The sequence below is a fragment of the Medicago sativa genome, chromosome 7 (assembly GCF_051527215.1).
Source record: "Medicago sativa cultivar Bolivia chromosome 7, Bolivia_mono, whole genome shotgun sequence".
Taxonomy (NCBI): domain Eukaryota; kingdom Viridiplantae; phylum Streptophyta; class Magnoliopsida; order Fabales; family Fabaceae; genus Medicago; species Medicago sativa.
In genome coordinates, this window is record NC_140755.1 from 32190625 (window position 1) to 32216281 (window position 25657).

Genomic DNA, 25657 nt, shown 5'->3' on the forward strand with positions numbered 1-25657 from the left:
TCGTTTCTAATGATGGACCCTACCATCGATGATCAAATGATTCCCTATTTGGAACATGATAGTATAGTTTTCGATCAAATGATCCCGTTGTCAGGCGCATCGCTAGCCGTTTTAAATATATTATCTCAGATTTAAAATCTATGGCTTGTTTTTCTTCAAATCCAAGCTCTAATAGAGCTTTTTAACCTTGTTAAGGAGGCTTTTGTCGCATGCATGTGAACATGATGTGCTCCTTGATTCTTATTTATGGATTCTCTATTTACAACTGGTCAATCCCAATTAGCTTTTTTTGTTTTCAAACAAATTAATTCCCCTAATTTTTTTTTTAACTTTTGACATTGCACTTTTTCACCTTTCCCATTTGAATGACATTGCCAATATTTCACATGCTCTTATACACATGTTGAGGATGTCCTATTATCCAAGTCATGATACTTTTGATAAACTTGTGTATTCCTTTTGTAAAACGAACACCATGCCCCAAGTGTACCAACTATTTGGTCTAATGGTTGTAAAGTTAGGGATAGGAATCTCCCGCTTCTCAATCTCAACTAGTAACGATCAAGTATGAATTGACATTATTGTTTAAGACATGAAAATGGTTCCTTAAAAAAAAATAGAGATGAAAATGGTGTTTTTATCCTTGCAAAAATTGATTGTTTTGCATTAAAGTGTGAGGTGTATATTGGTGAAGCTGTCGGATTCCTATCTGTTTTTAATTGGGTTCATGAACTTAATTTAGGACCTATATATTTTGAGCTAGATTCAAAATTGGTGGGGGATAGCTTCTTCTCTAATTGACGGAGCTTGGTGATATTATATACAGTTGTAAAACTTCTTCTTTGTATGTAAACTCTACTGTAGAGTTATTAATAGAAAAAGAAACGAGGTTGTTCACACTCTTGCAAAAGCGACCATATATTTCGGCTAGTGTTCGAATATTGGTTGATATTTCAAATTAGAGGCTAATTTTTCCTATGTAAATGTAAATAAATGGTATCACTAGCATCTTATCGTCGATAGCTTGGCATATTAACTGGTATTATTTTATTAAGGGTTTTTTTTTTTATCAAAACATGAGTTAAATATAAATTTGTTATGTCTTTGAAGTTTATAAATTCATACCGAATTCATGTTTTGTTAAAGGAGAATCTAATTTTTTTATGTAGGAAAAATATATTTTGTTTTTAGAAGATTGTAGCTGAAAATATAATTATTGTCAGCTGGAACTGTTTAGGGTTTCGTGTCTTTGTTAAGCCTTGTGCTTTAGCACATAGATGGATTGTTTTAGTTGAGTTGTAATTTGTTTTTGAATTACAACTCAACTAATACTATTAATAGTGAATTTCCTTTCATGGCATGGATGCGTCCAGACGTAGGTGACGTTGCACCGAACTGGATTACCAAATATCTTGTGTTCTTCCTTCCCTGCACTTTACTTTATACATTGTTTATTGTTTTAAACAACTTTAGTGACAAAAATTTTTCCTCTCTTTTTATTGGACAATAACAAAAGAGAAAAAGAAAAATGATATTTGTACAACCATTTTATAACAACTTTTGTGACAACTTTCTTTCTCATACTCACGTTATATTGATTTTCTCTCTATTGTTTTTATTTTCGTGACAATACATATTTTTCTTTGTAAAAACATGGTTGTCTATTAAGTTGTCAAACAAATAGATGTTCAAATAACACAACTCAAACAAAAAAAAAGGAGAGAATAAAAAGTACAATGAGCGTATGAGAGAGAGTTGTCACAAAAATTGTTTAAAAATAGTTATTCAAATACTCCCTCCGGTCCTATATATAGGAAAATTTTCAAAAAAATTGTTGGTCCTAATTATAAGAAAATATCACAACTTTTAAGGTGTAGCTATTGCTTAAAAGACTTTTCTACCCCTTATTCAATGTTTGTCTTTTTAATATTAGTGTGTGTATTTAATGCTTCACAATTTTTTATGAGGGTATATTTGTAAAAATATTCAAAAAGTTACACTAATTAATGAGTGTATTGGTTTTGATGTTTTTTGGTTTTTCTTCTTATATTAAGGACCGGAGGGAGTATCATTTCTCTTAAAAAATCACGAGTATTAATAAAAGTTGTTGGAGTAATAAAATTATCACAAATATATGTCTATCACCAAATTTTCTTTTGTATATAAATATATTTAATATTAACTTTTCATATTCCAAGATACATTGATAGTATTAATAAATGGTATAGTTGGAAAAAGAATAATAAATGTATTTACAAATTTATAGTAAAGGACAAACATTTTTTTGCAAGTAGTCTTATAATTAAAAACAAAGGGATTTTTTTTTTCTAAGGAAGTAAAAATGATAATTGAAAGGTTAATTTACATATACTCCCTCCGGTCACTATTATAATCAAATTTTGACTTTTTAGGTTCATTCAATAAATGATGTATGTGGTCTACAATATAGACCACATACATCATTTATTGAATGAATCTAAAAAGTTGAAATTTGCTTATAATAGTGACCGGAGGGAATATGGTTCAAAATTGAATACACTTACGTCAACTTTCCAACTACCTTTTTACATGCAATGGCTGTAGAGAATCATTTATAAGACTACATTTAGGATGGAGTATCATTTAAGAGGGAATATGCCACATCCAACATTTTTTCTCACTATTTTCTCTTTTTTCAATTTCTTTTCACAACCAATCACAAGAAAGACTCACAATCAAAGAATCTTAAAAGACACATCAAACAGAAAAGGTCAATAAACAAGTGTAAGCATGCTCATGGAAACCATGTCTTAGGAAATTGACTTGCTCATTAATATGAGACTCACAATACCAAAAATCAATAAATGGGTCAATAAGAGAATGGATATGAGCATTGAAAAATCAAACAGATAAGTAGGATCACTAATTTTAGACGTGCTCTTTACTCGTTTTTTATGGTAGGGACACTCCAATATACTCCCTCCGGTCCTTAATATAAGAAAATTTTCAAAAAAAGTTTTGGTCCTTTTTATAAGCAAATGTCACAACTTTTAAGGATAATTATTGCTTAAAAGACTTTTTTTACCCCTCATTTAATGTTTGTCTTTTTAATATTAGTTGATGTATTTAATGTTTCACAATATTCTATAAGGGTATATTTGTAAAAATGTTTAAAAAGTTACAACAATTAATGCTGACATTGGTTTTGATGTTTTTTGGTTTTTCTTCTTATATTAAGGAACGGAGGGAGTACATGAATTCTTAACAAAACAAAAAAAGTTGCTCAAGGCACTTTCATTGTTTGCTGAAAAGGTAGTTTATTCCTCCAAGTCTTCCAAAAGAACATAACAATTTCCAAGTAAATGTGAAGTCAATTGTGTTACTCAACCAAATCAACATAGAATTCATTTGAGTAATTTACTAAGTTTAAAAGAAAGAAAACAACTTGATCAATACTCCCTCCGTCCTAAAATGCAAGTAAAAATGAGTCAACATAATGTATCTGGTACAAATTTTGAATAAAATACATCAATTTTTGTTGACCAATTTTTTCTTACATTTTGGGACGAAGAGTATTCTTTAAACAAAATTGATGCACAATAGTTACAAACTTAGGGGGAAATCATGTGACATAGGCATAGGACATGCAAAGTATAATTGCATGATGGTAGCAAATTTTAATAATTTGCAGGGAGCGGGAAATCATGTGACATAGGCATAGGACATGTAAAGTCTAATTGTCATAAATATTAGGTTCCAAACCTTGAAAAGAATTTTAAAAGGAAAATTGCATTTTGGTACCCTTAAAGCAATATGTCCAAATTCTAAGAAAAGTGGATGTATTGCAGACACAAGTTCGTGTAGATATGCATCTCAGTCGTCAAATGAAGATTGAACATCTCGTATTTCAAGTTGTATTGTAAATTTGATTTTGTCAAGACAAATACGAGCCGTCCAATCTTAATCACTCAACAGTCGAGATCAAGTTCAATTCTCAGATGACAAAAGTAACAACCTGTTTCCAACAGATCATTTTACTCTATGATAATAATAACTGCATCACTTGATATCTCATGAGATTCAGAAAAATAAAACGAAAATATACACAAGACAGAGCGAACAATAACAATGGAAAGAGAAATCTAAAGAAATCAAAATGGGGGCTGCGAAGCAATTGAATTAAAGTTAAATCAGTAAGCAACCGAAGAGGTTGGAATGTGTATAACTTGTCCAATGAAATCCAAATTCCATGCAACTATTAGGCAAGTTGAGGGTTCATGCAAACCCAATTATAAGGTACAAAAGCTTGCCCAAAAGGCATGAAAAAACCACTTTTCCCTCCAATAGGGTTTCGAAAATTGGATAAACAGAGGTTACTGTCAAATTTCAAAATCTTATCAGGCTTATCTATCTGAGTATCCCTCTCTAAAGAGTGACCCTATGAATCATTCAAAAGTGTCCAATTTGTACCAAAATTTAAAAGAAACACCTACATTCAGAGTCAGCCACTTTCTCTTCTGCAGTTACCAGGCAACAAGTACTTGTATCTATCGGCATTATTTAACAAAAATGCAGGAAGATGCACTGCTGAATAAGAATGAGGAATCGGTCCTAGTTTTCCGATAATCTCCTTAAATGTATACTCTTCAGGAAGCATGTCGAATAAGTCAGCACCTTTGCATATCACGTTCTGAATCCGGTCAGGGTTTAAGTAATGAGGGAATCGCACTCGATCATAGTGGCTGTACGCTTTCATCTTAAATACAAATTCACTGATATGACGGAAACAGAAACTGCAGTGCCAGCCAGCATCCGACAGCAGTAGATCAGACTGTCTATAGTGTGCATACCTTGTCTTGTCGGTCTGGTATCTATGGATTGACCCTCTCCAGCTTTTGTTGTCAAGGAAAAACTCGAAAGAGTACAAGTAATTCCTCAGTTGTAGATGAAGAATCGGAGGGATATCATCACACCACCTCAAGAGATTGATTGTGTGTGCACTGGGAATCTCATCCACATCAGACATTATCAAAAGATCGTCATCTTCAATCCCTGCTATCCTCAGAAGCTGATCCAACACAACTCTTTGACGTGCCTCCTCGATAAACGGATTTTCCTTTCTCCTGAATCTTCCACCGATTGTTCCATATGTTAGTCGCGGCTCGACAAACTTGAACTTGTCCCTATTGCTTGCGAAAATCAACGGTTTGACGAATCCTGTAAATGTTGAGTTTGATTCCAGAAGGATGTACTGTGAAACATAAGGATACATTTCTTTCCATCGAATAGTAAGCATATCCACTTCATTGCTAAACAAAACAGCATCAAAGACTCGTCTCGGCGATTCGCGAATCCCCCACCCATGAAGTTTGCACAGAGATTCCATCGACACGTTCTCGTGATAATAGTGAGGGATTTCATGAAACGGCTTCGGCGGAGACTCCCACAACGGTCTCAGAAAGTATGAGATTTTCTGCCCGTGCAAATAGATGAATAAGACGCCTATTGGGATGATCACAAACATAAATATGTAAGTCTTGAAGTCCAATCCTCGCAAAATACACCTGAGTCGTGACATGCTCAGCGCTGCAGGTGTTCCCTGCTGCATAGAAAACCAAAAACCTCTTAAGACACGGTCACCGCTTAATCATCAAAATTTTCTTAACCTACTACATGCTTAATTTCGCAAAATGACATCAAATTGTCTCGAACAAACAAACCAACTTCATCTGCATGATATCAAATTAAACATACAAACCAACCTCAAATCAAACAATGAAATGAAATCACATGAACAGAAACTGGTTCCAAAAACCACATTTTGTCATTTATTTTATAATCTACAAATGAAAATACAAATGGGAATCATAATAGCAGACACAGACATCAAAATTCAAATAAAACAATCATTCTGCAAAACATGTTACATAGACAAAAGGGTTTAAAAGGCAAAACAAAAAATTTCAAATTGAAAACCCTAATTCTAATACCACATAAAAAAAAACCACAATTCAATCCTAATAGGTTTAAAAACTTGAAAAAAACCATAATGGCTTAGAAATCAAAAGATAAACCCATCAATCATCCATAAATTCAAAACAAAAATAGAAAAAATAACCAAACATCAATACAGAGAGATAAAGGGATAAACTTTTCACAGACCCAGAAAAAAAATTGAATTCAAATTTGAAATAAAAACAAAAAAAAACAACAAATTTGGAAAAAAGAATTAAACTTTTCACAAACCCAGGAAAAAAAAATTAAAAAAACTCAAGTTCCAGTTTTGCATTGGCAACATAACCCAACCATACAACAAAACAAAAAAAAAAACAATTTTTTAGTACAGTAGAAAAACAAATTAAACAAAACCAAAACAAAAAACAACCAAGAAATAGGAAAAAAAAAAAAAAGAACCTGGCCACAAACATCATCGCAGATATCATCAGTTTTTTTCGAATTATAGTACTCCTCAGACATGGTGAAGAAGAAGAAGAACCCACAGAAGAAAAAAAAAAGTGTGTCTTTTTTTTTGTGTGCGCGCGTGTGGGTTATATATCAAAGAAAGATGATGGTAAAAGGAGAAAAGTTAAGAATTTGGGTTATGTGTAGTGTTTTAGGATGAATAAATGAAAACCCTGTGGCAAAACAAAAAAGAAAAAGAAAAAAGAAAAGAGAAAAAGCCAGTATAAGGAAAGAAAAGATTTTTGGTTTGAGGCTATAAATGATAATGAATTTGGAAGGGTAAGTGTAATTTGTAACGCCAATTATAGCCGTTTGGTGTGGGTTTCTCGCACTTTAAGCATAAGATAGGGTCCTTTATTTCTCTAAATATTTCATTTTTGTGACTATACGAATGAATGGATACGCCCATATATATATGACTATACGAATGAATGGATACGCCCATATATATATATATATATATAACCCTCCCTTCATCGCAATTATTAATTATAATAGAATAATCATACACATTTCAAAACAAAACAAAAAAAAAATCATAGAATATACTCCCTCGTGTATTTAATATTTTTTTTGAACAAACTAAAATGGGATATAATATTAACAACAATGATTCATCCTGCACAAGGTGTGCAAGGGACAAACCACCCAAGAGTATATACAAGATCAAGGTGCCCAAATCACGGGATCACCACCTAAACAAAACGAATTACAAATGAACACCCATACACAGTAAAGGGTGTTGCCACCAATCATGATAACTATAGCTAAAGGAAACCTGTTTTGATTTCACCCACAAGAAGGAATGAAGTTTAACCTGTTCGACAAGGGCATAAGGATTAGAAATCGTGTTTTGAAAAACCCGGTTGTTCCTTTCCTTCCAAAGCACCCAAACTGAGGCAAACCAAATAATTTTCATATAGATATAAGTGAATCTAGGCAACCCCGCCATAGAAGTGAATTGAAGAAAATGTTGTCTAATATCACCTGGAGAAACCGAAGAAATATGTAACCACCTCCAAACATGTGACCAAAGAGAGCTAAAAATGTCACAAGATAGAAACAAATGTGTTGCCGTTTCCAGACCTCCACAGCCAGAGATGCAAGCCGTATCTGAAGGAAGAATGACATGTCGGCGCACCAAATTGTCCTTTGTAGGAAGTCTATTGCGGAGAAGCCGCCACACAAATAGAGACACCTTTGACGGAATGAGTTTGTGCCACACATCATCAACCAAAGTCCTATCCAAAGTGTCACCGGACGTTGTAAGAAAGCGATATGCTCCCTTCACCGAATATCCCTGAATAGGATCTAACAACCATCGCCAAACATCATGGATATTATCCTGCAAAACAGTGTTGGAAAGTAAAACAGAACACTCCCTCACACTCTCCTCCTCCCACGCAAACAACCGACGGCGCCAAACCCTCTCCCCTCCCCCATCCGCACCAAACTCCCTCATCGCTTCCGCCACCGAACTCTCCTTGTTCACCGATAGGTCATATAAGCGGGGAAATTTAATTTTCAATGGCATTTCCCCCACCCATATGTCATGCCAAAATAAAGTATCATTACCATCTCCCACAACACGACGAATATTATTATCAAACCACCTCCCAACACCCTCTCCCACTCCCTCACGAATCCTACACACCGACCGCCACCAAGTAGAACAATGACTACCTCCCTCCCTCAACCGCCCCCCTCCTCTCCGTAGCGGGCTTTCAAGACCCGATACCATAACCCCTCCTTATCTACCAACATCCTCCAACACCATTTCCCCAACAAAGATATATTAAAAGCTCCCACCCTCCTTACCCCCAATCCTCCATCCTCCTTTGGAGTACAAATAGACTCCCAATTAATCCAATTTATTTTCCTATTATCCTCACCACCCCCCCAAAAAAAAAATTTAAAAATAGATTCAATAGAAGAAATTATACCTGCAGGGGCTTTGAAAAAGGAAAGAAAGTAAACTGGAAGGGACGACAGGACAGATTTCAGAAGAACCAGACGACCACCAAAGGAGAGGAACTTGTGGTTCCACGACGACAGACGTGAGACTATGCGATCAACAACAGGTTTCCAAAAAGAAAGTTTCCTAGAATCACCACCGATAGGCAAGCCCAGATAAACAAAAGGAATAGAACCCCGCCGACAATTCATCACCAAAGCCGCCTCTGACAGCCAAGATTCAGATATATTTACACCCGACAGCATGCTTTTGTTGAAGTTAACTTTCAGGCCCGAAATCTCTTCAAAGAGAAGCAACACTGCTCTCATGGTACACACATTCTGCCAACTCTTTTCACCAATAATGATAGTATCATCCGCAAATTGTAGATGTGTCAGTCGCACCTCACCAAGCTGCCCAACACCGTACCCCCTAAACAAATCTGCCTCCACCACAGCATTCATAAGGACATTAAACCCTTCAGCAGCCAAAAGGAACAAGAACGGAGACAAAGGGTCACCTTGACGAAGACCCCTCTGAATAGGAAATTCCTCTGTGGGACCTTGACGAAGACACATTTGTCTTCAACAGCTCTTATAGCTATCGCAATCCCAAACTGCATGTTTAACTTCCTCACGACTAAAGGGCTTTGTTAAATTCCCTACCTCTACCCAAGATATCTTTCGAAAATGGAGGCCCTTCATCCCCGGCCGTTGAACACCAAGCGACTTAAAATGATTAGAAAAATGTCTGAAGACAGCGGATCGAACATTATGAACTCCTTCCACACTGACACCATCAACTGACACCATATTTATAGCATTTTGGCGCTGATGCATAGACATACAACCATGAAAAAACTTTGTATTTGCATCCCCTTCCTGAAGCCACTTCATTATTGATTGTTGCCAATGCATACTATTCTGTAACCGAGCCAAAGAATGCAAGTTAACAGATAACTCATGAAGCTCCTCCATCTCCTCGTCCACCAACACTGACATCTCTGCTTTAGCATCCAGATTTGAAATTTTATTTTTAACATCCAACATCCGACCATCCATATTCTGAAAATGTTGTTGATGCCACTCTTTTAAACTGAATTTCATCCACTTAAGCTTCTGCTTTAGAACAAAACCGGACCATCCCTCACAATTGTAAGTACCCCATTTAGCTCGGACAAAATCTGAATAACCCGGTAAGTCTGACAACATTTAAGCATACGAAGCGGGCGGGGCCCCCAATTAGCCTCATCGACATGTAATAACAACGGAACATGATCAGATAGCCCACGTTGATAAGCCACCTGAATACAATTTGGCCACTTCTCACACCACTTATAAGACAACAAGAACCTGTCCAGTCTACTCATAGAAACTCCATCACCCCGAAACCACGTAAATAACCGACCACAAATGGGTAAATCAATAAGCATACAGTCATCAATGAAATTATTAAATAAATCCGCATCCACCTGTCTGAAAACCACACCTCTTCCTTTCCGTTCATCAACATTGCGAACTGAATTAAAATCCCCGCAAACACACAAACAAATGTCATTGTTGTTAAAAACAAGAGGTTTCAACCGCTCCCATAAGACCTTTTTATCTGCCAAGTTACACGGTGCATACACATTAAAAATAATAAACTCGTCACCTGAATCGACAACCTTTCCTTTGATAATCAACACATGCCCAAAACTCATAGAATACCATACATCCAACCGGGAAGCGTCCCACACCGTAACCAAACCACCAGAAGCCCCAACCGAAGGTTGATAGGAATAGCCATGCGGATTATTACCCCAAATTGATTTGATGGTCAAGTCATTCATCAAGTGCAACTTAGTTTCTTGTATACACAACACCGAAGGATTCTTCTCAATAACCAACCTCCGAACCTCCATCCTCTTCTCACCACCACCTAAACCCCTCGCATTATACGAAAGAATCTTCATTAAAACCTCCCACCCCCTTCACACTGCCCCCCCTCCTTCACCACCCACCCTACACAACCTTCCTCCCCACCACGACATCACACTCCACCTCGCTACCTCCAGCCGCCCTCCACTCTCTCCTCCCCTCCTTCGAAAGCAAATTAAAACTATTCTTAGTGTCATAATGATACTTCACACCCACTACCTTCCCTAATTCCTTCACATCCTCCGCCACCAACTTAGGTTCCCCTTTTAAATACACCCAATTCTCCCAATCATTTTTAACGGATGAAGTTGATTTTAATGAAGCATCCAAATTGGAATTCATTGCTGCACTTGAAGATGTATTCACCGCACCAATTTTCTTCACCCGCTTATGTTTTTTCAAAATCTTCAAAATCTGTTTACGATCCTTTGCCGGCATCCGAGAAATCTTCTTCATAAAGCCTACAGATTTTTTCACCATTCCAACCTTCTTTTTCTTTGATGGCGTATCTTGCATGGAGTTTCTAGTAGCCTTCTTCAAACCATCAGAATTGTTACCATCACAATTGGAAGAAAAAACAACACCACCTTCGGAAATAGGCTTTTGTTTCGAGATCCAATCTGTGCTCCAAGGCCCCGAATGAACTACAACCTTCTCCCCATCTGATGGATTCAAGTTGATGTTTCCGCTGCACATTTCAACATCATTTTTCATCTTCGACAATGGTTGAAGAACCGGTGAAAGGTTCACCTCAAAAAACTCCGAATTAAGTTCCTTCCCTTTATTAACCTTCAACAAAGAATGATGAGAATTGAAAGATGTTGCCTTTTTACATTCATGTTGACTCCATTCATTCTGCAAGTCGTTAACTAAATCATCCAACTCCCACTCCCCTTGAACCTCTTCCAAACCTTCCTCGACATTTGGTTGAAATACCGCTTCCGGTGTGGAAACCGAATCAACCTCCGTCATAAATGCATCCTCGCCCAAATGACATCCCCATTCCTCCACCAATTTAATAATATATTTCCTCCCGTCAATGACAACTTCAGAAGACGTATTCAAAATCTCTAATTGTGACGTGGAAACAAGAATACGTGCAAAATCTAAGCGTGCCTTGTCAATTGTGCATTCGTCTGCACGAATGAATCTACCATTCTCTGGAGCACACAATCGAAAGAAAGACTCGTTCCAAGCATGAACGGGAATACCATAGACTCGCAACCATGCACCGCGTTCATATCGAACCTCCGCCTCCGACCACTTATGAATATTAGAGAACAACATAGCAAAAAAATGAAGGGCCCCATTAAACACTTGCCAAATATCTTCATCACCAGAACAATTAAGAAACACCCTATCACCTCCCATAGGAGTAACTACAACATTAGGAAAGCCGGCATCCTCGACACGTTGTTGTAAATCCAAAGCTGAATCCCCCGCAATCACCCTTGCAATCATTCCAGACCTCGCCCAATTTCTATCGTTGACACAGGATTTGTACACCGGAATGAATTTAAAAGGGGCCTTACCATTAGAAAAACTTGCAGATTTTTTTTGAAGGAATAGAAACCCTTTTTGTTGTCGGCACACACACAGTTTCCTGCACATGTTTCTGCTGCTCCACCGTTTTACTGCCAACTCCCATCACCGCTTGCTTATTCCCATCAGACCCTTTACCATCCTCACACTGATCCTGTAACACGCCTCCATCTCCCTCAACCACCTTCCTCACCTTACTTTTCTTCCCCGTACCACCAACTGACACCAGCACTTGCCCAATACGCAACATATTTCCTCCCTCAACCTTCTTCTCAGTCCCGTTATGTGAATACATCCCCACCTTCTATTGGATTACTCCCTCACCCTTCAGCATCTATACCGGCCTAACATCCACCCTCTCTAACCTCCCTGCATCTTTCGGTGTAGCACTGACAGAATCATTATGAGCAAACCTGTCATACCGAGCCTCGCGAGCCCAAACTCGACACTCCCCAATCCATACATTATTTAAAGCTTGAGAGAGTTTGTTCTTATTCCTAACATTAACATAACGTACAAACCCAAATTCCTGACCTCTAGCATTCCTATGTCGAGCAACAAGCAGGTCAGATAACATACCGCATACCTCAAAAGCTTGTCGTAAACGAAATAAAGGCAAATTATCCGGGAAATTAGTAACATAAAAAGAAACTTTGTAATCTTGATTAGAGTCAGATAACACCGCACCATGCCATTCTGACGATGCTATACGACCTCCCACTTTGTTGGAGAAACTGTCGCCGTAATCCAATCCAAAGCCATCTGCCACATGCCTATCGCGTCGCTTTCCCATGAAACCTCTTCTAGAAGCCTGAAGCCGATCCTGCCTGTAACCCACCATCGTTCCTCGATGACGCTCTGATCCTCTTGACCTGTCCCGTCGTCTGTGTTCCAGTTCCGTCGCTTTCCGCTTCCTAGACCTCACTGCAAGCCAATCTCCCCTATCCCCCCCAATATCTGCCACCCTGGCTGGACCCCACACCCCCCATGATGTCTCTCTGCCGGAGAAAAGCTCCAACGTGGTTGCCCGGAGCTAACCCTAGTGCAACCGTCTCTCAGTCGCTCCTGATCTCTCATCGCTCTTTTGTTGTTGATTCTTGTTAAGTTTTTCTCGTGTATTTAATATATTAAAAACAAAACTTTTAAAGTTTATTTATTGCGTAAAAGATTTTTTAATTTTTATTTAATGTTTGTCTTTTTAATATTAGTGAGTATATTCACTACTTCAAAAATTTCTATGAAAGTATATTTGTGAAAACATTCAAACATATGCAACATGGTCTTGATTTTGTTTTTCTTCGTATTATATTAGGATGGCAAAAAGGGTCAACTCACTCCGCACCGTCAATAATCCTTCTAAAAAGGGACGGAGCGAGGCACCTTACTTATGGCGGGTTCAAAATCACAACCCGTCCCGCTAAAAAAGGCAGGGTTAAGCGGATCAACTCGGCGGGTCAAACCCATTTTACCATCCCTAGAATTATAAGACCAGAGGGAGTACATATTTTGAATATTTATATATAAAGATCGTTATTTTAAAAATCAGATCAGTCATCGACCTGGTTAAAGTAGTGGGTCGATAAGTCATTGATCGATTTAACACTTGTCGAACCGCATGTAAAATTTGTATTGAATAAGATGACTCGGTTGTATGTCTCAGTCTGCATAAAGTTTTTCACTTTGTATTAACAAGATGACTCGCCTATACAATAGACCATAACACTTATAAAAGATTAAAAAAAATCATCAAATAAATTAAGATGATTTCTCAAATTTGTTCTTCAAATTTAAGTCCTTCGACTTTGGCATAATTATCTTGTCAAACACATAATTTAATTCTAATATATATATATATAGTATCTGATCAGAAGGATGACGTATGGTGTAGTTGTTTTGGGCGTTTGGGACCTCTGAAACAGTGGGTGGTGTGTGCATGCAGACAGTCTGGCGCTCCGGTAAATAAGAGCGCAGATAGGGGATTTAGGGTTGAATAGAATCGTACTGATGGGGACTACATAAAGTCCCATTATATAGTGTGTGTGTGTGTGTGTGTGTGTGTGTGTGTGTGTGTGTGTGTGTGTGTGTGACTTGCAAGCACCGTTGTAGGCACACAATGGCAATTGAAAAAATTGTAACCACCGAGCGAGATTCGCGGCACGTGAGGGGGAGACGTTGCCATTCGATTTGAATTGGTCTTCCTAGGTGCTATGAGCAGATGACCCAATAATATGTTAGGCATGTTTTATTGGGCTTGTATTGGAAATGGGCCTAGCCATTTGCTCGGTCCAAAACAATAGCCCCCCAAATTGTTACTCTCAAATAAGAGTGATGACTTCGAGCAAAATAGTTTGTGTCAGGTCGAACCATATACTAATGAAAAGGGGCGGAAAAGAACCAACCGTACTGCTTGTACGACACTTGAAATCATATAGACGTTGATAGTCTCAGGGACTATGTTTGTATGGTACCGATAGCCTCAATATGCTCGCGAGGAGCTAGCGATTGTGAAAAAGGTTTTGGTTTGCGGGGAGCTGAGTCATTTGGAATGCTCGCAAGAAATCTCCGCTTTTAAAAAAATGGTCCTGCTAATTATAAAATTGTTAACAAACGCTCGAATAGGTATAACCCTTACGCTCGTTAAGGTTGCTCGACAATGATGTGACTATTTGATACCCCCGGAGGTGTGGTGGTTGATGACAAAGCATCATATGACATGTTTGGCTATATTTTTAGTACTTTTCTTTGCACTTGTAGACAAATAAGTTGAGAGATAAAAGAGTTGTCAATGGTCTGATGAACATATTGTATTGTTTTCACTCGAGTTGTTGTAATTCACTTTTATCCTAGATCATGCAACTCCATAGGTGTTTTGTAGTGAGAAACCATCAAGACATCGTGTGAAGGATCAAGGATGTGAAGATTGAATTCAATGGTTCTTAGAAGGTTTTTTAAGAAAAAACAAAGTGAAGAAAATTCATTTCATGTTCATTTCATGTTCCTCGGGCGCCATTTGCACCTGGCCATGCACCATTTGTGCACGAGGCAGTGTTGCTACTGCCTCAGGCGCTAGTTGCGCCCCTATAGGCGCTATTCGCGCATAGTTGCAGGAAATTGCCTGCAGTTTGTGTTTCCAAGCTGGTTCGGTGCAAAAAGCCCAATTTTCTTCTGTTAAACCCTAAGTAATCATTTGATATAAATAGAGACTCTTGCACTCAATATTATTCATTCAGAAGACTGACGGTTCAAGACAAGTGTCATGCATCAGAGCTTTGGCAGAATTTATTCCTTCTCTTGTTCTCTCTAGAGTATGTTTTTCTATGGTTTTGTTATGATGTATTTTGTCATGTGTCGGTGTAAGCCCTAGAGGCCAATAGTTTATGTTAAACTTATGCTATGTATCATAACTTTTATTATTAAATAAAATATGACATTCTTTATTTTTGATTGTTGTAAGATTAATAAAGTCCCTAGAATAGATAGTTCATGTGATGGAATATTAAGTGTGACTTAATCATGAGATTACTTTTACAGAAAGGACGATATTCTTAAAAGTATTTGTAGTTAAGCTTTAATATAAATCGGGATAATAATAAAGCGTAAAGACTATGATGTATGTAGACTGATGACCACATCTCATGGGTCATGTAGACTGATGACCACATCCCATAGTTCTTAGGAGCTTACCACTTTCTTACGTTATTCTTAGCAAGTTTGTCAATCATTTTCAGTAAGTTTTACATCCATAATAGAAGAGTATTAGAGAATTTGCTTATGATTTTGGGACATTTGTAATGTTTTCTATATTTGAGTGTGTGATTATATTCTTTCTGAAGCATAGCAATGTTAGGGTGTTTTGATGTAATTCACAAAGAAATCATGCAAATCGGTAAAGCAAGACATATGAAGATTCGTGAAGACCTTGGGAAGATGAAAGAATGAATATTCAAGGGGCCTCAGAAGATGTTACAAAGGGAGGAATTATGTTCCCAAGTTCCAAGACATCTTATATGGAAGCAAACACCTAATAAGACAAAGAAATTGGCGTTTCAGAGCCCAGACAACACTCACATGTGCCTGACACACATTTTTGTACTCCTAGGCATATGATGAGGCTTCTGATGCATGCTTCTAGGTGTCTGCCACCTGAAACTCTGCACACATGCACCTGGCACATGGTTCTAGGCGCCCAACGCCTGTTCCTTGCAGGCCAAGGCGCTGTTTTGTGACTTTTTGGTGGAAAAAGCCCGGTATTTTAGCCTATTTTCAGGTCGAAACTTTTCCTATAAATATCGCATTCTTCATTCATTAATTTTCATTCATGACGAAGCGGTTCAAGAGGAAGGCAAGCACTAGGAGCTTCAAGGGAGGAGTTTATCTCCTCAATCCAAGTATTTCTAGGGTATGTTTTATTTCTTTGATAATTTGTCTTTAGTTATCGTTTGTAACTAAATCATCTTAGCCTAGGGTTCTAAGATTAACCTTTATTCCGGTTGTTGTATAATTTATTTAATTTAAAGTCTTTATTTAGTTATTTCTCTTTATGCTATTTACTTTTACAATCGTGTGTAAGATTTCTCTCCTCTGAAGCATAACCCTGACTTAGGCACTAAGGGAGGTGATATTACCTAATATTAATGTATATCTGTCTAATCATGAAGTAATAAATTTGTAACTAGGGAGACATGCCGAAAAGAGCAAAACCCTGAGAGAAAGGTACTTAGGGAGGTGACATACCTAATATTGACGTATATTGATAAGTAGATTTATTACGTATTTTAATTAAGTTATTTAGTTTAATTCTATTTAGATTTAATTAGATTCTATGTGTTTTTATTTATATTTAAGAGCTTTTTACTTCAAAGAATCCAATATTATATTTCAGGATCAAATATATGATTTGCAAGGCTTGGAGCTAAAGAAAAGGGATTTGGAGCACAAAAATAGGAGATTTCCAAGATTTGGGACCGAAATATGCACTTGAAGAAATCAGAATTCGCTCCCCCAAGTCAGTGAAGGGCGCACGGCCCACGCCTGCAAGGCGCACGGCCGTGCGCGATTGCCAGCATCCCTTTTAGCTGCTTTTTGCTCCGAACAGCGGTTTTCTACGCAGCCTGCTTTGACGATAAAGCCCATGGATCTTCAGAGAATATTCCTTCAGTTATTTCTTAGGGCTTAAGTCATTAGTAGGCTATAAATAGAGAGCTTGTTCTCCTTGTTTTATCATCTTGAATTCTGAATATTGTATTGTGACAGAATACTATTTCTCAATAAAAGTTCTCGTTTTTATTCAATTGTTCTTATTGTTTTCTTCTTATTCATTCATGGCAACACCAACCATGAGTGAGTAATTCCCTTAGACCTTGGGATTGTTGGGAGAGTCATATGGCTTGATCCAACAATCCTAATCCGAAACCCTAGTTTATGTAACCCTACTTTTCTTATCTAAATTCACCGTTCTTCACAACGATATTAACAAGTACCAAACTTTGGATGCGAACGCGGAGGGTTAGTACTTGTTAATTCGTTACCCTAGTTATTAAGGTGATGAATCGAACGAAGAAGTCTTAATAACCGAACAAGTGAATTTAGACAAGGATTGCGAAGCATGAGAATAACCTAGTGAACCTTGGGACTTATAGAATCTCGTACGATCAAGGATTTTAATATAGGAGTTAGCCATGAGAATAGGTCTAACACCTTGAGAGACACACTCCCCGGATATCGAACGAAGAAGGGGATAGGCTTTAGAGAGATTCGTCCTTAGAAACTAGGATTTACATAAACAAGGATTAGGATTAGGATGTTAGGTCAACCATAGGATGAACCAATAATCCCTAGGTTGCCTTTAGCTATTGTTTTCAACCGTCGTTTAGATTACCTTGAAACCCTAATTATCGGTTTCTCCCTAACCTTTACTACTTTTGATTGGAATTTAAATAACTCCCTGTGGATCGATACTCTCTCTTTATTACTACTACGGTAAACCCGTGCACTTGCGGATTTACGGTAACAAGTTTTTGGCGCCGTTGCCGGGGAGTTGACCAAATTCCGATCAACTTTGGTGACGGTTAGGTTTTATTTCTGTTTTTACACTTTCCCCTTCTCAATCGATTTCTTCTTCTTCTTCTTTTTGGATTTCTTTTCCGCTTATGCGTAGAACTAGAAGTCTTGGGAGCCATATTCCTCCGGATTATATCCCCGAGATAGAACAGTACCTCCATAGGCGAAAAAGAGAAGCACGAAAAAACCAAGCCATGGCAGACGCACGTACTCTCAAAGAGTATGCGACTCCGTCAACGGAGGAGCCGGCAGCGGTTATTGTGTATCCGGATGTAGAAGGAAACAATTTCGAAATCAAGCCTGCACTTCTCCATCTTGTGCAGCAAAATCAATTCTTGGGATCCCCCGCTGAGGATCCCAATCTTCACATCTCTACCTTTCTTAGGCTTAGTGGAACCATTAAAGCCAACCAAGAAGCCGTTAGGCTACATCTTTTCCCTTTCTCCCTTCGAGATAGAGCTAGTGCTTGGTTCCACTCCTTAGAAAAAGGTTCCATTACGTCATGGGACCAAATCAGGCAAGTCTTCCTTGCTAGATTCTTTCCACCCTCCAAAACTGCCAAGTATAGGGACCAGATTACTAGGTTCAATCAAGCAATTGGGGAGTCTTTGTATGACGCTTGGGAGCGTTTTAAGGAGATGCTAAGAGTTTGCCCCCATCACGGTCTTGAGCAATGGCTCATAATTCATACTTTTTACAATGGTCTTTTGTATAACACTAAATTGACTGTTGATGCAGCAGCAGGAGGAGCACTAATGAATAAGAATTATGCAGATGCTTATGCGCTGATAGAAGACATGGCTCAAAACCACTACCAGTGGACGAGCGAGAGGGCAATTGGTGGTACAACACCGTCAAACAAGGAAGCCGGTATGTATGAGGTCTCTCCTCATGATCACTTGGCAGCTAAGGTAGAAGCACTCTCTCATAAACTCAATAAACTCAATGTAAGTGCCTCTACTCCTTCTCCTCCTATATCTTCCTGTGAAGTATGCGGTATTACTGGCCACTCTAGTGATGAATGCCAGCTAGGGAGTGCTCTCTTGTTTCCCGAACAAATAAACTATGCCCAATACCAAGGTATGAGGCAAGGGCAGAATTTTTACAATAAAAATCAATTCGGGCAGCAAGTAGCACCACCAGGCTATGGCAACAACCAAAGGGTGGCTCAGAAATCTAATCTTGAGCTTATGTTGGAAAATTTTGTGCTAAACCAAGAAAAACAAAACCAAGAGCTTAAGTCGCAAACTAGACTTCTAAAAGAGTCGTTTGACACTCTAACTTCTAAGGTAGACTCTCTTGCCATAAGCAACAAATCATTGGAGACCCAAATCTCCCAAGTAGCCCAACATGTTTCTTCTACCTTTCAAACACCTGGAATTTTTCCAGGACAACCCGAAGCCAATCCTAAAGCACACATCAATGTTGTTACCCTAGAAAATGGCCAAGAGCTAGAAAAACCAAAGGTTGAAATTGTGCAAGGCAGAGAATCCCTAGAAGAGAGTGAAAGTCCGGTAGATACAAAGCCCTATGTTCCTAAAGTCCCATTCCCTCAAAGGCTTGTTAAGCCTAATCTAGAGGACAAATTTAGGAAGTTTGTTGAGCTAACACAAGGTCTACACACCAAAGTCCCAAAAGTCTTGTCCCAAATGCCCACCTATGCTAAGTTTGTTAAAGACGTCATCTCTAAAAAGAGAATCCCCGTGGGCAATGAGACAATAACCTTGACCTAAGAGTGTAATGCCCTTCTAGGAGGACCACCCAAGCTTGGTGACCCCGGTAGTTTTGCTATCCCTATCATGATAGGAGACACAAATGTGGAAAGAGCCTTATGCGATCTAGGAGCTAGTGTGAGCATGTTACCCTTGTCCCTCTTTATGAGGATAGGAATAGGAAGCCTAAAGCCAACGAACATAACCCTTAAGCTTGCAGATCGCACTATTATCAGTCCCGTTGGTATTGCGGAAGATATGCCCGTTTTAATAGATGGGTGTTTTGTTCCCGCTGATTTTGTGGTTGTTGACATTCCTGAGGACCCTCAAGTCCCAATCCTACTTGGAAGACCTTTATTAGCCACAGCGGGAGCAGTCCTAAATGTTAGAGAAGGATGCATTATGTTCCAAATAAGTGGCATGCTCATAGGTTTCGAAATGTATAACATCAATAGAGGAATCACCGACTACTCCTTGTTCGAAGCCGAAGATCATGGTGGAAAGCAATGCTCTTCACCACCACCTGGCTACCATCATCTCTTTGACCCATTTTAGGGATCACCACTAATCGTCAAGCTAATGACGTGAAAAGAGCGCTTCGTGGGAGGCAAGCCACGCATTTTTTTTATCGCTTTATTTCTGCTTGTTTTGTTTTGTTTTTAATTGTTTTGTAGGTACATGTCCGATATGTGAAAGAAAATTTGAAAAATTTTGACTCAGAGGACCAGAAACAGGCGCACTGCCCACGCCTCATTTCGCGTGGGCGTGCGCATTTTTTTGAAAAAAATTGCCCGGGGAATAGCAAGGTCTGCACGGCCCACGCCTGCAAGGCGCACGGCCGTGCGCGACACTTATGTGTATATTCACATGATTTTTCTTCTTCTTCCTCTTTCAAACCACACAAAAACCTCCCTCATCCACTTCTCTCTCTAAACCTCCATTTTTCTTCAACCTTCAACCTCACATATCTCCATCAAAACTCAACCAATCCACTCCAATCTTTTACCCAAACCATTCCAAATCCAATTTCCAACATAAACATCCAAACAAAACCAAATTTCATCCACTCAATCCAAAACACCCAATCTTCGTATTCCTTCATTATCCCACACAAAAACCACCAATTTTTCACCCAAACCCAACAAACTACTCAAAAACTTCACTTCCACCACATACCCAACATCAAACCTTCACTTCCCACACAAAACCTTCATCAAAAACCCACTTTTTCCCACAAACCTAAAATCCACAAAAGTCAATTTTTTTCAAACTAAGTCAAAATGACCGGAAAAAGGAAGGGCAAGGAAATTGACACCACCGGAGGCGCGGGAGGAAGAAAGAAGCCATCAAAATACCACGGCATTAACCTCAAAGGCTCCGACCAAAAAGATAGGTACCCGAGGTGCAAGTTAATGATGGTGGTGATGAGGAGGAAGCACAACATGAGCAAGAGGAACTGGTGCTGCATGCCGGTCCCCAATTTGAAGATGACCGGTGGGCTTGGGTGCAAGCCGAATTCCAAAAAGTGCATACAAAGCAAAATCAAATGCACAATGAGATGATTGGAATGCGAGCTGACATCCAACATGGAAATAGAGTGGCGGAAGAAAGCCAACGCCTTGTCACTCAAATGATGCAAAGGTTTGGCCTTAACCGTCCCCCTCCGGGCAACAATTAAGAATGTGAGCTTTCCTCTTCCTTTCTCTTCTCTTCTCTTCCTCTCTTCCTTTTAATTTCTTGTTTTCTTTATGCATTGAGGACAATGCTTCTCCCAAGTGTGGGGGGGAGCCAATAACGTGTCTAGGTAGTAAGAGTCGTAGTGTTTCAAACTCCCTTGAATTTTTATCTTTTGTTTTGTTTTATTGTGAAAGGCATGTAAGCGGCTAGATAGTTTTACTTGTTTTAATTGTTAAATATGACATAATCTTTTGTTAAGTTCTCTTCCAATATAGGCTAGATAATGTTCTTGTTGTGTACATGAAAATAGCTTCTTGTTGCCTTAAGTTTTTCCAATAGACCCACATTGATTCTAGGTGAACAAAACTTCTCCAATGAGAAAATTCACAGTGCATCCTTTGAGTAAGTGTATGAATAGGTATTTTAAGGACCACGTTCTAAGTTTAATGGTACATGGACCCTTTAAAGTCTCTAGGAGTAAAAGTAGTATAAGCTTGTGTGGGGAAATTTATTTAACGTTGAAATAATATGGGGGGAAGCATGATTTTCACTTTTTCACTAAGTTGAGAACACCGCCGGAGCATGGAGGGAAGGATAGTGTACTCGAACAACTCCTACGCGAAGGATGGTACCTCCTTAGTGATTGTATAGCTTCTACAAACTTCTGAAGAAAAAAAAAATAGAAAGAAAAGAAAAAGAAAAAAATAATTTATGAAAGAAGTTACAAACTACAGCACTACTTAGGGTGATTGCCAGAGTAGTGGAGGAAGGAGTGAGTCCCTCTCCGACTTCCTATGAAAAGGTGATATCCCCTAGGCATCTGTAGCCCCAAAAGAGACCAAAAGAAAAGAAAAATATGGTCCACAATTTAAAATTGAACCAACTTAAACTTAATTCCCACCTTGCTTATATGGAATGAAAATGAGGTTTTTCTCGGTTGATGTACTGTTGGGGTTAGAACCTGTTTCCTCATAATACCTGTTTATACAGGAGCAAAGGGGATGCACTACACACACACACACTCACTTAGTTTCTCTTGTTGGGTTGAATAGGAATCATAAGGGGCTCTTGAGGTTGTGATTAGTGTATGCTTAGGACAAGGCCTTGGAGGGAACATGTGTTTTAATTTTGTCATATACTTAAATGTTTTCTATGCTGCTATGTCTATGCCTTTTGCTTGAGGACAAGCAAAGATTCAAGTGTGGGGGCGTTTGATAAGTAGATTTATTACGTATTTTAATTAAGTTATTTAGTTTAATTCTATTTAGATTTAATTAGATTCTATGTGTTTTTATTTATATTTAAGAGCTTTTTACTTCAAAGAATCCAATATTATATTTCAGGATCAAATATATGATTTGCAAGGCTTGGAGCTAAAGAAAAGGGATTTGGAGCACAAAAATAGGAGATTTCCAAGATTTGGGACCGAAATATGCACTTGAAGAAATCAGAATTCGCTCCCCCAAGTCAGTGAAGGGCGCACGGCCCACGCCTGCAAGGCGCACGGCCGTGCGCGATTGCCAGCATCCCTTTTAGATGCTTTTTGCTCCGAACAGCGGTTTTCTACGCAGCCTGCTTTGACGATAAAGCCCATGGATCTTCAGAGAATATTCCTTCAGTTATTTCTTAGGGCTTAAGTCATTAGTAGGCTATAAATAGAGAGCTTGTTCTCCTTGTTTTATCATCTTGAATTCTGAATATTGTATTGTGACAGAATACTATTTCTCAATAAAAGTTCTCGTTTTTATTCAATTGTTCTTATTGTTTTCTTCTTATTCATTCATGGCAACACCAACCATGAGTGAGTAATTCCCTTAGACCTTGGGATTGTTGGGAGAGTCCTATGGCTTGATCCAACAATCCTAATCTGAAACCCTAGTTTATGTAACCCTACTTTTCTTATCTAAATTCACCGTTCTTCACAACGATATTAACAAGTACCAAACTTTGGATGCGAACGCGGAGGGTTAGTACTTGTTAATTCGTTACCCTAGTTATTAAGGTGATGAATCGAACGAAGAAGTCTTAATAACCGAACAAGTGAATTTAGACAAGGATTGCGAAGCATGAGAATAGCCTAGTGAACCTTGGGACTTATAGAATCTCGTACAATCAAGGATCTTAATATAGGAGTTAGCCATGAGAATTGGTCTAACACCTTGAGAGACACACTCCCCGGATATCGAACGAAGAAGGGGATAGGCTTTAGAGAGATTCGTCCTTAGAAACTAGGATTTACATAAACAAGGATTAGGATTAGGATGTTAGGTCAACCATAGGATGAACCAATAATCCCTAGGTTGCCTTTAGCTATTGTTTTCAACCGTCGTTTAGATTACCTTGAAACCCTAATTATCGGTTTCTCCCTAACCTTTACTACTTTTGATTGGAATTTAAATAACTCCCTGTGGATCGATACTCTCTCTTTATTACTACTACGGTAAACCCGTGCACTTGCGGATTTACGGTAACATATATCTTCCAGAATCAGGAAGTAACTAGTTAGTAATTAAGGAAACAATTGACTTCATGACTTAAATCAGGCTAGTAACTTCACTCTTCTTTCACCTTGAAAGGTAGACGTTGGCATGACTTCCTCTTTGTAGAACTACCAAGAGGGAGAGTGTTATATGTGCTTCTAATATTCATAGATGAGTGGACTTAAGAACATTGGGACTACACTAATCAGAATTTAGGAAAGCTAATTTAAGTTTATGTTTCAATTACCTCTGAGAGATTAAGATCCCCACATGCACGTCTGTGTGATCAGCAGGTATAATTCAACAACTTGAGGGGAATGAGCCTATATCTCTGAGAGAGTAAGGCCCCACACGTACCTACCTCATATGATCAGAAGGTGAAATTTGACATCTAATAGGTAGTAAAACCCCACGAACTTATCACTTAGATAGATAACGATTCATAACATGAATAACAGTTGACTGTTGCTTAAGTCCAACAATTAAATAAAGGGGATTCGAATAATCCCAACCGCCGCTAACATTCTGCAATCAAAATAGGTAAATTTTACTCTGTTGCAAACAGATTAACTTTGCAATATTCTAAACATTTATCTCTTATTTTACTTTACTCTGTTGCAAACAGATTAACTTTGCAATATTCTAAGCATTTATCTCTTATTTTATTGCTCCCAAATAAGTAATGTGAATTGTTTGGTTGAATTGACAATCTCTGTCGATACGATACATTACTTGTCACTTTATTACTTGGTAAACGATTTAGTACACTTGCCTAAATCCATGTATCAATAGACTTATAAGATATTCTTACTTTCAACCACTTAAAATTTCAAGCCTTTTCTAGATTCAAAATGGATGTCGAACCCTCACAATTCGAGTGAACACTTTATCGTCCTTCTAAATATGTCTGGTCGAAACAAAATTTTCCTAATGGGTTGGTCTGTTCGCACAATTACGAGTGGGAATGGGACCATTTATATATTTTGGTACCTCATCTCCGACCTTTTCAAGGCTTTACGCGTGAAATACGTAGGACTATTCCCTTCTTCTGTTTCCCTAACTAGGACGGCACTAACGGCCTTAGAGGATAAAGATAGATAGAGATAGAGTGTCTCACCTTGCTTTGGATGAAATATGATTAGTGGTCGAGGAAGCATATCTTCGAGATGTTGATGAGAAATAAATCTTTCCTCCCCTAACACCACCACCACCACCGCGAGGAGGCGCTGGATTATCATTTCTATCTACTTTGCATCGCTCAGAGTGATGACAAGATGCACGACCACACTTTTGTGTGGTATGGATTTCTGTGCATATGGAGTTCCTTTGGTTGGTCGATATGGCAACATAATATGTGTAACAACCCGTTTTTCGCTATAATTATTTTAATTATTTATTATATGTGTTTATATGTGCTTGTGTGTGATTATTTGTCTCTGTGTGTATTTTATTCTAGATTAGCGAACTTTTGGCCTATAAGGGTACTTTAGTCATTTTTAGACTCAAGGGTGTTTTAGTCAGTTGGTGAGCAAGGGTAAAATAGTTGTTTTTATTAAGAAGGTTATTTTTTGGATTTTGGTGAGAATGATTATTTTTACTAAGTTACTAGTGAGTTGAGGTAATTATTTAGAGACAGTTGTTATTCAGTATTTTGACTGTTTAAGTGAGTAGTAACTTTTGAGGATTAATTGATAAGAATGTTAAACCCATTATGACAACTAGAAACCAAGCCCAATTAGAGGTGGCTATATAAACATAACACTAAGAGGAAAACTAGGTTTTCTACTCATTTCATTCACTTCACAAAATATTTTAGGAGAGATAAAGAGAGAAAGTGGATCAAGAGAAGAGAAGAGGAAGCTACAGAGACAA

The 25657-nt window shown here is 38.2% G+C and overlaps 4 protein-coding genes and 1 non-coding gene across 6 annotated transcripts; 1 reads left to right on the forward strand and 4 right to left on the reverse strand.

Moving 5' to 3' along the window:
• Positions 1-4153: 4153 nt before the first annotated feature.
• Positions 4154-6504, reverse strand: LOC146905668 (uncharacterized). Of its 2 annotated transcripts, none has more exons than XM_085724699.1 (2): positions 6394-6504; positions 4154-5578 (listed from the first exon to the last, which is right to left on the reverse strand). In XM_085724699.1, the coding sequence occupies exons 1-2, from the start codon at positions 6454-6456 to the stop codon at positions 4481-4483; spliced, it is 1161 nt and encodes a 386-aa protein (XP_085580825.1). In that variant the 5' UTR covers positions 6457-6504; the 3' UTR covers positions 4154-4480. The 2 variants fall into 2 exon arrangements, with proteins under 2 accessions (XP_085580825.1, XP_085580824.1); XM_085724698.1 differs by having other exon boundaries at positions 4154-5581.
• Positions 6505-7150: 646 nt separating this feature from the next.
• Positions 7151-8973, reverse strand: LOC146905669 (uncharacterized). Its single transcript, XM_085728603.1, has 2 exons — positions 8432-8973; positions 7151-8087 (listed from the first exon to the last, which is right to left on the reverse strand). The coding sequence occupies exons 1-2, from the start codon at positions 8971-8973 to the stop codon at positions 7151-7153; spliced, it is 1479 nt and encodes a 492-aa protein (XP_085584729.1).
• A 1425-nt stretch (positions 8974-10398) lies between these two features.
• On the reverse strand, positions 10399-12151 carry LOC146905670 (uncharacterized). The gene is made up of 2 exons (XM_085728604.1): positions 11910-12151; positions 10399-11794 (listed from the first exon to the last, which is right to left on the reverse strand). The coding sequence occupies exons 1-2, from the start codon at positions 12149-12151 to the stop codon at positions 10399-10401; spliced, it is 1638 nt and encodes a 545-aa protein (XP_085584730.1).
• Positions 12152-18005: 5854 nt separating this feature from the next.
• LOC146905671 (uncharacterized) lies at positions 18006-20183 on the forward strand. Its single transcript, XM_085728605.1, has 2 exons — positions 18006-19530; positions 19669-20183. The coding sequence occupies exons 1-2, from the start codon at positions 18006-18008 to the stop codon at positions 20181-20183; spliced, it is 2040 nt and encodes a 679-aa protein (XP_085584731.1).
• Positions 18477-18583, reverse strand: LOC146905672 (small nucleolar RNA R71). Its single transcript, XR_015020886.1, has one exon. It is a non-coding gene; the product is annotated as a small nucleolar RNA R71 (small nucleolar RNA).
• Positions 20184-25657: the final 5474 nt, after the last annotated feature.